Raw genomic sequence first — 15,986 nt, forward strand, 5'->3', positions numbered from 1 at the left:
CAGGTAGGACCCTACCAGGTACCTCACAGCTGCCACAAGCTGTAGCAGAGCCAGGATCTGTAGCTGTCCCTTCATGTAAGCCATTCACAACTTGCAACTACAATTCTCTGATAACCTTGGGGTGAAACCTGCATTTCCTCCCATCCTCAGCAGAGCAAATCTGAATCTTAGCCACGCTTGCAAGGGCCTCCAAACCCAACAAAAATAACAAATCCAAAAACTCCATGTCAGGCAGCTCCCTGCCCATCTGTGCTCTGCTCCCCCCCCCCCCCCCCCCCCCACTTGCTCTGCACCTCAGCACCAGGGAGGACAGAACATTTCCCCCAGCAGAAGCTCCCTTTACCTCCAGTTTGCTAAATTTTAGCCCTAAGCTCCCCTGGCACATCCATCCCATTGCCCTTCTTCATGGCTCCTGCCACCCTGGGCTCCCTGATGCTCCAATTCCACTGACATCCCTGGAGCTGGGCTGCACCCTGGGACACAGCCACCCTGCACCTGGATCCAGCTCCACTCCCCATTTGCTTCTCCCTAGCAGATCCTAAACCAGCAGGCAGAGCAGGATCATTTACCTCCTTGTTTTTAACACCAATCCCTTTTTATTCATACTCTGAGCCTTTTCCTAGCCTGAACACCTGAAAACCACAGAGGGATCCATGGCATGGCCCCAAGTCATGTTTCCAGGTCACTGCTGGTAAGTGGGGCTGTTTTTTTGTTTTGGCTTGATTTCTTTTTTTCATTTAAGAGTGATTCCCACTAAAACTCAGGGCAACTTGTTTGCAACCACAGTGGCCACATTTGGAGTGAGGGGATATGAATAACACTGTATTATGAACATATAAATCAAATCTGACTATGAAACATTCAGGTCCCAACATGAACTTGTAAGACAATTTTACATGATGAAACACTATTTTTAAAAATTTTAAGCCTCATATTCCCTTAATTCATCTATGCCAAGCATGCAACATGATTACAGTGCTGCATATACATTAAAACACAGTAATTGTATCAAGTTTGCTCAGTATTCCCCTATTCATCTTTTTCATTAAATTAGGCCTTTAGAATTTTGTCCTTCAGGCAGCAAATTGAGAAATTAAAGGCATTAAGATGCTTTCTGAGATATGCAGAAGCCATAAGAGTGATTTCTAACCCTTTTTTTCTGAAAAGGTACAATTCACCCACACAGCAGGGGAATAAATCACCCTCAGGCACTCTGAGATGCACATCATCTTCTTCATCTTGTTTGTTTTGTTCCCTGTGTCATACATGCATCAGTGATTCCACAGATGCTGGGGGATCAGTGTCAGCACTTGTTGCTGGCAGTGGATGCCCACAGGAAACCCAGGACCTACTCTCACAGATTGCAGCTATGAAAATTACTTTGGCTTAAGGGCAATATTTATTTTTTTTTCCTTCCCCCCCATTATGAAACCAAGTACAGTGAGATATTCTTTCTTCCAAAGAAAGACAGCAAAGAAGTCAGCACTGCCAGACTTGTGCAGGCTTAGTGTGGGAGCACTGATAGGTGCTGTCCTGCTGCCAACACCTCCTCATTCCCAGGGATGTGGAAATAAAACACCCCACATTCTCCTCCTGTTACCACTCCAAAGCCACTAGGAACAGGTGAAGCTTGGAGCAATCACTCCTGTTCTCACCACAGCTCTCCATGTCAGAACAGGTCACCCCCATCCCAGGGCTTTTATGGGATAGGATGCTACAATAGCAAGTAACATGAGTAAGGTTTCAAAATATTTTTATCGCACTTCACAGTTTCTTAAGTAGCAGTTTTTTTAAGTCAGTAGGTGTGGAAGACACTGTGTAGGTTAACATGACTGAGACTGTGATGTGCCAACAGACCTGAACCTGTTTAAACCCATTTCCTGAGCATTTCATTTCCTTTCTTCCTTCCTTTTCCTTCCTTTTTTCCTTTCCCTTCCTTTCTTTCTTCTCCTTCCTTCCTTTTCCCTCCTTCCTTTCTTTCTTTTCCTTCCTTTCTTCCTTTTCTTTTCCTTCCTTCTTATACCAAACACTGTCATTTTGTTTTCTTTAGATCTTTCATTCTCACCCCCCTTGGATCTTTGCTTCCTCTTGCAGCTCTTATTTTGAAGTTTGAAACCTTTCCTCTTATAACACGGGGGAGAAGTCCCAAATCCAGGTGGGCTTGGTGGAAACAGAGCCAGAATGTGGAACTCTTGGAAGAGAAATAGTCTCATTAAGAGGTCACCTCTGAAAGGCTCTGCAGAGAGAGCTGCAGACTCTGCACCCCTGAGAGTTCTCCTGATTTATCAGAGCAGTAGCAGAGGCTGAGCTGGCTCCACCAGGATTTGAGAGCTGCCCCTTGACCACTGAGCCATCCTTCCTTTTCTCACTGATGGCAGTTGGCAAGATCCAAATTCTTAGCTTACAGGATTAATTTCCAGCTTGTTCAGCACTCTTTCCAAAGCTGAAGATGACAAGATGAACAGGGATATAAACTTGGATTGTTTAACCTACATATTCCAGGCATTAAACCTGCAGAGGCTGTTTATATCACTGTAATTACTTTCATACAGCTTGTTAAAGCCAGATTCATTAGCTTAGGTTACAGTGACCTGTACAACATGCTTAAAAACCATTTATCCTATTAAAGAGATTTAAACCTCACCTCCTTTCATGATGTGTCAGTGACTCTTGATTTATGGTTTAGTCATGCTTTAAAAATAAAAGCAATTACCTCTCTTCCAACAGTGAAAGCCCACTGCCTCAAGGTTGCCACAACACATCTGTAATTGAACAGCAGCAGCTCTGATGTTTGGCTTGGATGACAAAAGCATTGGCTACAGAAATTTGGCCTCCAGTGGGAGCACTGCAGCAGTGACAAGTTCCAGCAGGAACAACTGCACCTCAGGTATCTCAGGATTCAATGTGCTGGGTGTTTCCTGGCAGCAGCAATACTTTCCATTGATGCATCCTAACACTTCTTAAAAATGTAAAAAAAAAAAAAAAAAAAGAGAGAGAGAGAGAGCAAACAACCCACCCTTCTATTAGTTTCCTTGCAAAAGCCAAGATCTTTTGTTTGAAAGCTTTTCCTTTCAAGCCTGCATGAATTTTTACTTCAAAGGAATTTTCTTTGAGTGTTCCTAGAAATATGACTCCACAATGCCCAATAAACTTGTGTGTTACATCATTTTGGGAATTCAAAATGATGGCTGGCTTCCAAAACAGCCACAAAAAGGCTAAACCAGGAAACTTTGTATTTTAGAAAAGATCCCCAAACCAACCTCTTTTAGGAAAAACAACCAAACTCATGTATTTGCCCCAAAACTTGCTATAAATATTGGTGCAGAGGTGGATGCAGATAGCTAGATATGGACTCTTTGATTCAGGGGAGTGAAATGTGAACCATTTTATGGTTGTATCCATGCAATGCTGTGCCTGGACTAGTTAATCTGCAGCCAAACCTTTGTGCTTTGACATCACCCAGATCTCAAAGTTGCCTGGAAGCATCCTCCTGATCCAAAGAACACAGACAAAAGTCAGAATGACTTTTCTTGTGCAACTGGGAACACCAAAATCCCCTTACACACGCCAGGACATGCACTCATAGGAACATGGAAGTTCTTCCCTCTCTTCTCAGGACTGCAGGGAGTCAAACTGGCAAAATCTGGAGCTTCTCTAATATCCTTGTATATCTCAACAGCAAGAAATCATTTTAATACTCACATAAGTCAAACATTAAATATTTTAGAAATAATTTAAGCTTCTGTTTATGCTCATTGCAATAGAAAAATTGACTATTCCTTTTCTCCCCATCCCTGTTTTTAGCTTCTACTAGTGAAAAATCTAGGAAGATTTTTTTTTTCTTCCACCAAAACTTCCCCACCAGGCTTTCTGCCCTGGCCATCCAGTGACATAGCCAGAGAAACACCTGGATATTTTACCTCTCTTCCCCAGCTTGCAGTGCTAGAATCACGCACTAGATGTGGTTGTCATCAAGGGCCCTGTAAAGAGGGCAAATAGATTCAGAATAAAAAAAAAAGTTATAAAAACAAATGGCTTTCTAGTGCACCTTTTGTCTCACCAAAGCTACACATCTTAAAATCAAATGTGCACATGAAGTAAGAACAGATGTCAGACAGAGTAATAAACAGAGCAGGAGAGTGGGAGCCCCAGGACACCAGCCAGGAATTTGCTCAGTATAAAGCATCCCAAAGCATTTACCTCTTGGTCATAACCTGCATTCCAGAGGCTGGATCAGAGGGATGTATATAAAACCTACTCTTTAATCATGATTTCTGCAGCCTATAACCCCTTTGAAACCACACACATCTGGTTTTAATAGATACACACTTGATTAGCTTGAGGCATTAAGAGACATTTTAGAGTATTATTTATTAGCCCTTTCCTACAGCCAATTTTTCTTCAGTTTCTGAGGTGCTTTGCTTTATGCCACAAGCTTTTTGTTCAAAACTTTGACTTTTAAACAGGTCCAAATCATGGCACTCAGTTTGGGATTTCTAATAGCAGCTTGCACTGCTAGAACTAAACATCCTCCCACCCCTCAACCAGCTTTCTATCAGCTCAGTCTTTTGAGTAATCAAACAAGTTTAACACCCAGACACTGCTACTCAAGAGCACGAGCTCCTATCAGCATTAACATCCATGTGGGTGTTGGCCAAACACCCTCAATTTATTCTGCAGTTCTCCCAGCCTCACAGTTTGGATTATTTGTAGTGCAAGCCATTAGGAAAAGAAATTTACCCCTAATAACACAGCCCATTAAATGGCACTTAATTCAGTAATGGTTTACAACAGAAGTATCTTTAAAACACAAGCTAAGATCCCTGTCGGAAGAAAACAATATAAATCTTTGATACCACAATTACTTGAGACTTGCTAAAATATCTTTGTCATTAGGTGAAGACTTAAATGTCTATTTAGAAGAGAAATTTTCCAGGAAAAAAAAAAATCAAATCTTCTATGTAGATGCTTAACTTGATGTCTGCAATGTGCAAGACAATATTCATATTAAGTGAAGGGAAAGAAAAAAAAAATATTATAAACACAGCCAAACAAGAAGCAACAATTCAAGATAGCTATGAAGATAGCTCTGTACATCAACTAACTGGCTGCCAAGAGGAGTTTTGGTTGTGAAATGTCTAACATGCCTAAGGGCAAAATTCCAGTGCACCTAACACCCAATGCAGATGTAACCTAAGTGAAAAACAACCACCTCCCCTGAAGATGGAGATGGGCTTGACAGGCAGCAAGTTCCCTCACCCTGAAGGTAGCCAAAATTCAGAGCTCCCAAGTCACCTCCAAGCCACTTGGGATGTGTCCTGCAGAAAACAAGGCACCAACTGCAATTTTTTTTTTCCTTTTCACTGGAAAAGGTCCCCTGCCACCTTTCTTCTCAGTGTTCTACTATGAGAACACAACCAGCCCAGGGAAAGCAGGGTCTGGAGCACCAGTCCCCAGAAGCACAAAGAGACAGATGAGAGCAGACCATAGATGAGACCCACAACAATCCAGTTACTAAATTATTTTTGGTTTTATTGTGTGCTTTTGCTCACAAATTAAAAAAATGGGAAATAGAGGAAGGAAGAAAAGGTAAGAGAGAAACAGTCCCAGATTTTGTGAGTGAAAATCATTTGTGGTCAAACTGTCTGAAAGGAAAGCAGAAGTCTGTAATCAGGGGACTGATATAAACCCACAAGGAGAAGTCTCAGCAGCAAAAGTGATCATGACAAAATGTCCAGGACAGGAGGATTTCCACACTGGGACACAAAAACGTTGGGCCAACTCTGCCAAGCATCTTCTGCCCATTTATAGGAGCCTTGTACTGGTGGAAAAGATGCAGGAGGACTTAGGAGAAATACTACAGGTGAAATTAAATTGTGATTTTGTTCAGTTGATTGCAAGAGCACATCAGACAGGTAAGATTATAAAAAAAAAAAAAAGACCAGAAGCTGCTCAGAAAAGAAGGTGCATCTACATTTAAAGCCCAGAATCTCATGAGTTCTATTTTTTTTTATCAGGAAAGAAATGCTGTTGTCAAAGCAAGGCACAGGGCAGGAGGCCAAGCCAGGGAACTCAGGGGGATGAGGCTTTCTTTCAAAATATCACAGCCTTTCAAAGCCTGAGAGTGTTATGGGTAATGCAGAAAGGGAGTAGAGTAGGAAAAACACAGGTGAGAAGCTGCCCAACCTCTTGGCATTGGTGAAGGTTTCATGGCACAGGGACAGCCAGTGGCAGGAGGGCACCTGATGTTTCTAGAATTAAGGAAAGAGGCAAAATCATTCTGGACACTGGACTTCAGTAAAGCCAACCTGAAGAGTTAGTTATCCTAATTAGAGGAGTGAACACAAACTCTCAGCAGGACAGGGAGAACACAGGAAGGTGCAGGAGAAATGGAGAAAAACCTCGAGTTCTTCATAAACCCAACCAAGAAAGGAATTGTACAAAAAGCAGAAGTGAGATCAGAGTTTACTGATAATTAAAGCAGCACAGACATACACAGACAATCCACAGAATGACCAAGACAGTCACATCAAATTAGTATCTGATATACTTACTGTTACTTTTTCTAATATTGCAATAAGGACCTTTGTGAAGGTCTTGATCAGTCCTGTTAATTTTTCTTCTCAACTAATTTATGTCTCTTAGTCTAGCAAAGAGGACACATTATAAGCATCACAAATACACTTTACAAAACTTGGGGGAAAAAAGGTCAGTCATTCCTCAGGTCCAGCAGCAACACAGTCAGAAATGCCTCCAACATATTAGGCTGAAGATGCAGTGAGAAAGATTTGCATGAGACATTCCTAAACCTCTCCAATCATAGAAATAAAGTTTATAAAGTATGAGAAGGCTGGTGAGTCTTCAGGATTTCTTTTCCTTTGTTTCACAAAACAGGTTATACATCTGTCTGTGTGTTGGTGGTGCCTTTTGAAGCAGGCAGGAACTATATAACCTCATGAGACACCTTACACAGAAGGCAGGGTACAAAGACACCAGGCAAACATTGACATTTCTCAAAAAATGCCCCTTCTGGGGATAGCTTTCCATTTCTGTTTATCCACTGCTATTCTTGAACATTACTCTTAACACAATGATTTACCTCTCTTTGCAAGGCAGTGTAAATACAATTTAATAGAGTACAATAAAGAGCAGTGTCTTAAAATAGTTTTCCCAGTTGTCTTATCAAGCAAGACAAACGCCGATAGATACCTCAGAGATTTTTGCTCCCAGCTTCTGATGTCCTCAGTGCCCTTGGGACAGAGTCAGTGCTCAGCATCTTACTAATGAAAAAGTCATAGAACCAGAGAGGAAAGCAGCAGAAGATGCAGAGGGGGACGTAAGCCCCTTTGCCAGGGGTGTAGATGCCGTGCGGTCTCTTGGCCAGCAGAGCGTGCAGGATGGCACTCAGCACAGGGGAGAGGTCAGCAGCACAGTACTCAGGCATGTGCAGGAGGTAGCTCTTCAGCCCCAGCAGGTAGTCCTCACCATACTCTTGCCTTGTGTCTGCTGGGAGGTTCTCCATCAGCTCCTTTTCTTGTTTATCCCACAGGTCAGATGTGCCTTGAATACCTGCAGCAAGCAACAGCGCCAGAGAGCGAGTGGGTTTGGGGTGGGATGAGAAAAATTTCTCTACAATCAACAGACACTGAGTTCTTCTCCACCCCCACCCTTGTAGGTAGCTGTGGGATTTGGGGTTGTCCCCAGGGAGCTGCCAGGCACATCCAGAGAGCAGGGACCTGTGTGACACATCCCCTGCTCCCAGGTGGGAGAGGAGCCAGGGAGGCTGCGTGCAGGGGGAGCTGGGGCTGTAACCTGGACAGGATCTGCAGAAAGTGCTCAGAGCAGTGGAAGGAGGATTTGGAACAAAAAGCAGGAGTGCAGCAGAGGAAGGATCAGAGATTATATGTAGTAATACTGACAGCAGTAAGCAGGGTGACAGGTATTGATGCAGATGCTTCAGTGTAAACTTGCTTCAGTGTAAACTGAGCAGTTCAATAAGAAGAGCTCTGATACTAGAAAGGTAGGGCTGGCAGCAAGCCCTGACACTCTCATGCAGGACAAGCAAGCTGAAACACTCAATTCATCTTAGCAGACAGCTCAGAGGAGGGCCACAAAGATCATCAGAGAAGTGGAGCACATCTGTGAGGACAGGCTGAGAAAGTTGGGGTCATTCAGCCTGGAGAAGAGAAGGCTCCATGGAGACCTTATAGTGGCCTTCTAGTACATGAAGAGGCTACAGGAAAGCTGGGGAGAGGCTTTTTACAAGGGATAGGATAAGAGGTAATGGTTTTTAGCTGGAAGAGGGTATATTTAGATTAGACATGAGGAAGAAATTGTTTAGTGTGAGGGTGACAAGCCACTGGAACAGTCTGCCCAGAAAACTTGTGGATGCCTCATCCCTGGAAGTGTTCAAGACCAGACTGGGTGGGACTTTGAGCAACCTGGTCTACAGGAAGATGTCCCTGCCTGTGCAGGAGGGCTGGAATGAGATGCCCTTGAAGGTCCCTTCCAACCAAAACCATTCTATGAAAACAAACACACAGTGATGCTCAGTTTGTGAAATTCAACACAGCTGGAGCAAAGGGAAGGCAGCAATTGCCTGACCCCTGCCCTGTCTAAAATGAGACAAATCTCTGCCCAGGAGAGAGGCTGGGCTGGGGAAGCAAAGGCAGGCAGCACACAGACCTGAAAGGATCAAATCTTGCCAAAAAAGAAAAAAAAAAAAAAAAAAAAAGTGCATCTTAATTTCCATAATCAACATGAAGAATGGGGGAAAAGTCTGACTGCTGAGAATCTCTCAGGGCCCTGTTTGAGGCTGCTGGAGTAGAGGGAAAGAGAAAAGGCAGAAAGAATAAAATGTCAACCACCAACCTGTTCGGAAGCCTGACGGATGAATTGCAGCAACTTTAATTCCCCATTTGGAAAGCTCTTGCCTCATTACTCCAGAAAACATGGACAGAGCTGCTTTGGATGCACCATATGCAGCATACCTTGGTAGTGGAATGCCTCCTGCAGGAGCAATATAAACATGATAAAGCTCGATGGTGGCTCTTCCCAGCCTTTATTCCTGTGATTTAGAAGGGAGATTATAGCACAAACAAAATGATGCGACTCTCACTGAGGTTAAAGACAAGTCAGTGAGGGAATCACTTCTTTCTAGAGGTGAAAAAAAAGTGAAGGTTGTAAATTAGCAGTTGCTTAGAGCAATTATGCTTAGTAACACCTGATAAGACACCTTGTATGGGAGGAAAAATAAATTGTATTGCATTAAAGGGTAAAAAATGCTGAAAGTTATGACCATTCATTTCAAAACCACAGATAATGTTTTAGTACCTCTAAATAGGGAAGCAACAGTGTAATGCTGCTGTTCTTGTCACTGTAACATGAATTTCAAGCCCCTGCTATAAACCACAGTTACAACAGGGTAAGTAATCTCAGTTTTAGCTTTATAAAGCTAACTTACCTCCCAGCTACCCTCAGAAAGACCAGAGACAACAGTGCAAGAGTGGGAAAAACCTCTGCAGACAAACCAAAGCTGGACTTGCAGACCCCAGGTGACAGGAGTCCCTGAGACCCACTGGAGAAGCAGATCCCCTGCTTGTAGTTGTATTCCAATCCCAGCAGTGTTTGTTCAGATTAAAAGATAAATAAACAGCCACAGTTTTAAGTGAATTTAAAATAAGTCCATCCAGAAGATAATATCTGCCAAATAGTGAGATCTCCTCTGTTCCAAAAACTGGCAGACTCTCATTTCTTTAGCTTTTGAAAAATCCAGAGACACTCTGAACTGAGCATCTTCCCCTTCTTTAGCCAACCCCCACTTTCTCCACAAGGTTGGTGTTACCACTGCCAGATTTTTGGGTCATCACAGCCACCATGAGAGGGAGGTGAGGGGGGAACAGAACAGGCAACCCTTCTCCTTGGGGCACATCACTCCTCCTGCCTCCATGGGCTCATCCTATGGTACACCCTCTGCTTCAACCATTATACATTTATCTCTGTGTATTTAAATCTTTTCAAAAGAGATACTTTGGTACAGGAGAATTTTCAGGTAAGTCACTCTTACCTCTTATTGGGTTTTGTACTGCAATGACCAGGGTATCATGGGAGCTTCTTGCACAGAGTCATTCTTTTGAAGAAGTCATCATGTTAATTATTCTTCTGTATGCATCTGAATAAGTTTGAGTTTCAATTGGTTGGAGTCAATTAGTTTTCCCTCCCAGGTCAGGCTAACCTCCAGCCTGGTTAAATTAGCTCTACACAGACAGGAACCCATCTGGCACAAGAAGACCTTGCTAACTTTCTGCTAATGTTTTCCCTCAGCCCTTGTGGTAAGAGGAAGCTATTTCCCCAAACCAGCCTGAATGCTGTGTGAGCAGTGATAGTTTGAGTGGGGTCATTTCCAGCTCCTGCAGGGGCAAATTAATCAGCAGAGGGAAGCTCTCCATTTATCCCTGCAAGGCAGCTGGAGGATTCATGCCAAGAATTAAGACATCTGCCTCAAAACACCAAAGGTGCAAACTTCACTGGGGTGCTCAGAACAGAGAGGTCTGGCCTCTGTCTCTGTGTTTGCAAGGGCTGGTGGGCAGAGCAGCACCAGAAAGATCCCTCTGATCGTTCAGTCCTGATTTCTTTAGTGTCAGCAACAAAGCACAAACACAGCTGTGCAGATACAAAACAGACTTGGGATTATAAAAAGAAAAGAGAAGATGACAGTGTCAGAGCTAGGCTGAGGCCACATCCTCAACATAAACCATGAAAAAAAGGTAACACCTTCACAAGCCACCCCAGCAGGAAAGCAGGATTTGGGTGGACACCAACTGTGCAGAAACAAGGATCCAAGCAGACAGGGGAAAGGAAAATTTGGGAAGCAGACAATATGGTAAATCCTTAAGAAGACATAAACCAAAATACTTTCCAGCATCACAACATCCTGCTTGAAGCAGGTCTCACATTCAAAGAAGCAATCTTGCTCCTCAGCTGTTGGCTACCAGATACTGCATTAGTTTTGTTCCTGTCTCTCACCATCTCAGCTGTCTTCCTAGAATAGAAGGTCATGTTATAAAGGCATAGATAAATAGTAAGCAGAGGATCCAATTTATGGAACAAAGCTGGAAAGCATATTATAGGCTGTTAATAATTTTGAAAAAATGTTATCAATGAAAAATATACCACTTTGCTAGTAAGTTGGGCTAAAGTATCTTCAAGAAGACACCCAAAATATTTTTAAAGAAATAAAAACAGACTCCCTTCAGGTTCCTGGTTATTTGCAGATCATGCTCTAGGATTATGCACTCTGGAAAGAACTGTAGGATGCAGCAAAAAATAAAACTAGTCCTTGAAGGACTGAAAGTTTCTTTTCAGCAGATCTTTTCTCATTAAGCTCTCTCTAACTATAATGCTTGAGCCCTACAAGGGTGGAGCTGTCCAAGAGAAGTATCTAACATTTATTTATAAACTCTTACAAATGGCAAATGCCATGAGCTTACCCAAAAGATATTTATGCTCCAATTTACTTCAAAGTATTAAAAAAAGGTTGCAATTTTGGGTGTAACCATCCCAAATGGAAGAGAACCTGTCTCTCTGCACAAGGCAGACACCTTTAGGGCATCTCCAGAGTGTGGTTCAATGAGACACACACTGAGGTGGCCAGAAACCTCTGCTGGAACTTGTTAGAGAAGCATTTGTGATTTACCACTCACTGTGCTGGAAGCTCACAGAGCTATCAGGCATTGCTTCTATACCCCAAGATTTTAATTTCACTGCCTTTTTCATAACACTGTGGCTTTAGCCATATTAATTTTTCCTTCTTTAAGGCCATTTTCTGTAAATGGTCTCCCAACCAAAAGAAGAACCTTGCAGTTACTACCTAAATATTAATTCCCTAGTTGTATGGACAAGCAGCACTGACCAACACCTTCCTCAACGTTTTTGCCAAGGAAATCAGTTGTTTGGGGTTTTTTTTCCTGTTGCTTCAGAAATAAGTCTGGTATTTCAGTTTAACTCACCTGCCATGCTGGACATGTTCACCAACCTCCCCTGGGATTTCCGCAGTAAGGGTAAGAAGGTTTTGGACACCTCTACAGCCCCAAAGAAATTCACCTCCATGCACTGCCTGTATGTGCTCATGGGGAGCAGCTCACCATCTGCAGGGAAGCCCAGGATTCCTGCGTTGTTCACGACTCCCCAGAGCCCTGGGAAGAGGAAAAAGCAGAGGTGTGCAATGCAGCAGGACAGCAGCTCCTTAACAACCCAACTGAGGAGCTGGATGCTGCCTCCAGATCCAAACAGAGGAGATCTGCAGCTACAGATCCACATTAGGCTCTCCATGAAGAGTCACCTCTGGTTTTTGTGTGCCCCAGAAAGCAGGAGGCATCAATATCAATACCCTGAGTGCTCACAGACTGTGCCATGGAAATCACACACACACCTAAGTCATGAGGCACCCAACAGGCAAGAGGTGGACCTTGTAAGCAGCTACATTACTACTCCCATGATAAAGGAAAAAAAAAAAAGGAAAAAGGGAAAAAAAAAAAAGGAAAAAGGGGAAAAAAAAAAAGGAAAAAGGGAAAAAAAAAAAGGAAAAAGGGGGAAAAAAAAGGAAAAAGGGGGAAAAAAAAGGAAAAAGGGGGAAAAAAAAGGAAAAAGGGGGAAAAAAAAGGAAAAAGGGGGAAAAAAAAAGGAAAAAGGGGAAAAAAAAGGAAAAAGGGGAAAAAAAAAGGAAAAAGGGGGAAAAAAAAGGAAAAAGGGAAAAAAAAGGAAAAAGGGAAAAAAAAAGGAAAAAGGGAAAAAAAAAGGAAAAAGGGAAAAAAAGGAAAAGAGGGAGAGGGAGAGGGAGAGGGAAGAGGGAAGAGGGAAGAGGGAAGAGGGAAGAGGGAAGAGGGAAGAGGGAAGAGGGAAGAGGGAAGAGGGAAGAGGGAAGAGGGAAGAGGGAAGAGGGAAGAGGGAAGAGGGAAGAGGGAAGAGGGAAGAGGGAAGAGGGAAGAGGGAAGAGGGAAGAGGGAAGAGGGAAAAGGGAAAAGGGAAAAGGAAAAAAGGAAAAAAGGAAAAAAGGAAAAAAGGAAAAAAGGAAAAAAGGAAAAAAGGAAAAAAGGAAAAAAGGAAAAAAGGAAAAAAGGAAAAAAGGAAAAAAGGAAAAAAGGAAAAAAGGAAAAGTTTTACCTTTGTTTTTCAACTTCTCTGAGACTTTTAGATAGGCTTCCTTGACCTGGGTGGCATTGGTTATATCCATCTGCAGGAGAGACAGTCTCTGAGAACAGGTTTGTCTCAGCTCCTCAGCTCCAGGTCCATCCTTGTTCAAAACCCCAGCAAACACCACAAACCCCAAGCTGTCCAGGTATTTAGCCAGTGCGTGTCCGATCCCAGTGTCACTTCCTGAAAGCATCAAAAAGACACTTGAAAAGTTACATGCAAATGTAGCCAAAAAGATGATAAAAATAAAGTCACTGAAATGCAAATATTTGGAGGATAATACAGTAGAAGGAAAGGTTCAGATCTGAAGATTTGAGGAGCTGAACCTTCAGGTGTTGCACAAAGTCTGACAGACCTCTTGGCTCCCAGTTGATGTTCACCAGCTCATGTTCTCCTACTGAGTGACTCCAAGATTTACAGAGAAAAAAAAAAAAGCAGAGTGGTTCTATATAAATATTTAGATTTAAACTTCATAACAAAAGTATCTAGGAAAAAAAAACCAACAGAAACACTTAAATAGTTTAGTTTGAAATGTCAGATAGACAAAGCAACTACAGGACACTGGAATTCAAAGAAATTGGTAGGTTCTGTTTGCTAATTCAAATAAGTTGTGTTATTCCAGTCCAACATCATCTGAATCCTTCTGAAAAATCCTTTTTGGTCACAGGCTGCCACCAAGCCAATGCTAACCAGCTGCTTCTTTACCAGAAAAGGAATTCAGTGCTTTCAAACCCTAAGACCCAGCTGTCTAATTCATGCAAACTTCCAGCAGAAATTCTCTTATTCTCTCTATAAAATTATTCCCAACCTTTGTACAGGTAAAGCCAGGAACAACCCAATGCAGGAATCAACATTAAACAAATGAGCCACAAAGCTTTCTGAGGTCACAATTGTGTCCTTCTGGTAATAATTACAATTATTTAACAAATAATTCCATTGATTCAAAAGCCTCTCCGTTTCACAACGTATTTTGCTGTCACTATCTTAAGCTGCTTTTAAGTGTTTTCTCTCCCAGTGTCTTTTTAAACTCCAGTTTCCATTCTTCCCATCTACTCAGAAGCAGCTTAGCAAAGGGGGAAACATCTCCCCCATCTGCCCCAAGCAGCAACACAGGGCTCTGCCAGGGACAGAGTTTATAGGGACTGTGCTGCAGGAGTTCTGCAAAGGGCAGTGTCAGGAGGAAAATGAGGATTTTATGAAATTTACACAGCTTTTACACTGAGCTACATCAGCATGTCCTGCAGAATGGCACTGCAGCCTCCCCTGGATGCTGATGTGACCCCAGATCCATGGAGCTTTACCAGACCTCAGCTATCTCCTGAAACAGCAATTTCTTACCTCAGCTTCCAAACCCACCTGCATGGCCAAAACCTTAATGCAGGACAAAATGTTGGGACTCCTAAAAGTTCTGGACTAGCTCTTCAATTGTGAAAGACCTGAGATACTCCCTGCTTAACCCTACCAGAAACTATAATGTTTAATCTGATTTTGGCACACCAAGGCAGATATTATCATAGCTATACATGGGCCTGGTCCTGTACCCAGACTCCACAGTCAGAAGAATTTGCCAGAGAGACTCCTCTTTCTTGTGCTGGATCTTAATTTGTGTTCTGTCTTTCAACTGGGGCTTTAGTCCTGAAACTTTAAAAAAACTAATTCCAGGTGACATGAAAGAAACATGTACTAAATGCCTGGATCAATCAGTGCAAGATGTTGAAAGGAATTACTTCTGCTCCACTTAATCCTTTTTAAAAAAAAAAAAAAAAATGTGGTTTGGCATTTTTGAAGTCTGCAGTTTGTTCAAGATGCACCAGATCACCACATACATAACACTTTGCTTCCAGCAACCCTGACCTGAAAGAGAAGAACAAACCTGCATTCTTGGAATTCCCTGAAGAGACATGAAGAGGCCTGCAATTATCCCAAAGACATGAGAGATCTCTGGGTTCAGGGGTGGGGTGTGCTTCCTTCTTTCTCTCTTAGTGAAAAATCCTATTTCTGGATCAAATCCTTTCACTTGCATCCTTCCCATCAAGCACACAGCCACAAGGGTACATAAAGCTTAATTTTACACAGCAGCTTTAACTTGGAAAGAGGCAGAGTTCTCAAAAAGTAGAGATGGGTGTAGCAACCCCGAGTAGGAAATAAAAAGCAGAGTTGATGTGTGCCTGCTGCTGGGTTTGTCCCCTGCTTTTATCAAAACAAGTCTGACTTGATTTTCAGACCCATTATTGAACTCCAGAGAAGCTTTAGACTTCAACTCACAGAATTCTTACAATATTCTATAGACAAGGAACAGATAATTCCCCTCCATCCCCTTTTCTATGTCAAAAACAAGTATTTGTGAATAACTAGAAGATTTTTATAACGAGAGGCTGTCAGTAGCAACCAAAACTGAACTGCTACTGGGATTTCATCATGAGCTCACACCAAGCATCAGACACACCAAGTCACACACCAGGAATGAAAAGACCAAGTTAAGTGGAGAAAATCATCCCACTGCATCCAGAATAACCAAGGCAAGAATTTTACAGTTCCTGACACTTCAGAGCTTCTTGGTCATTTAATTTTTAGGGAAGCTGGCAATTGGGTCTGTTTGCATGCCAGGGGCTTCTGTTTAAGGACACTGTCCCAGTGAGATGATCCATAGAAATGTTTCAGCCATGACTTTAAGACTGCTCCCACACCCACACTAATTCATGTGAAAAAAGTCACAACTGGGCAGATTTTCCCTTGTCATTATACCTGGCAAACTGCTGATTTAAATAAATAACAGACAGCAGCACCCATACAAA

At 42.5% G+C, this 15,986-nt stretch overlaps 1 protein-coding gene across 4 annotated transcripts in view; it reads right to left on the bottom strand.

Annotated features, from left to right (window-relative positions):
* Positions 1-5,511: 5,511 nt before the first annotated feature.
* The window catches only part of HSD17B2 (hydroxysteroid 17-beta dehydrogenase 2), a 30,493-nt gene continuing 20,018 nt past the window's right edge, over positions 5,512-15,986 (bottom strand). For all 4 annotated transcript variants that reach the window (XM_071756635.1, XM_071756636.1, XM_071756637.1 and 1 more), the window contains 4 exons: positions 13,162-13,374; positions 12,009-12,194; positions 8,872-9,009; positions 5,512-7,569 (listed from right to left, as the gene is read on the bottom strand). In XM_071756635.1, the coding sequence (XP_071612736.1) occupies positions 7,211-7,569; positions 8,872-9,009; positions 12,009-12,194; positions 13,162-13,374 (896 nt within the window). In that variant the 3' untranslated portion in view covers positions 5,512-7,210. The remainder of the gene's footprint in view (positions 7,570-8,871; positions 9,010-12,008; positions 12,195-13,161; positions 13,375-15,986) is intronic.

Source organism: Heliangelus exortis, chromosome 13 (genome assembly GCF_036169615.1).
Source record: "Heliangelus exortis chromosome 13, bHelExo1.hap1, whole genome shotgun sequence".
Taxonomy (NCBI): Eukaryota; Metazoa; Chordata; class Aves; order Apodiformes; family Trochilidae; genus Heliangelus; species Heliangelus exortis.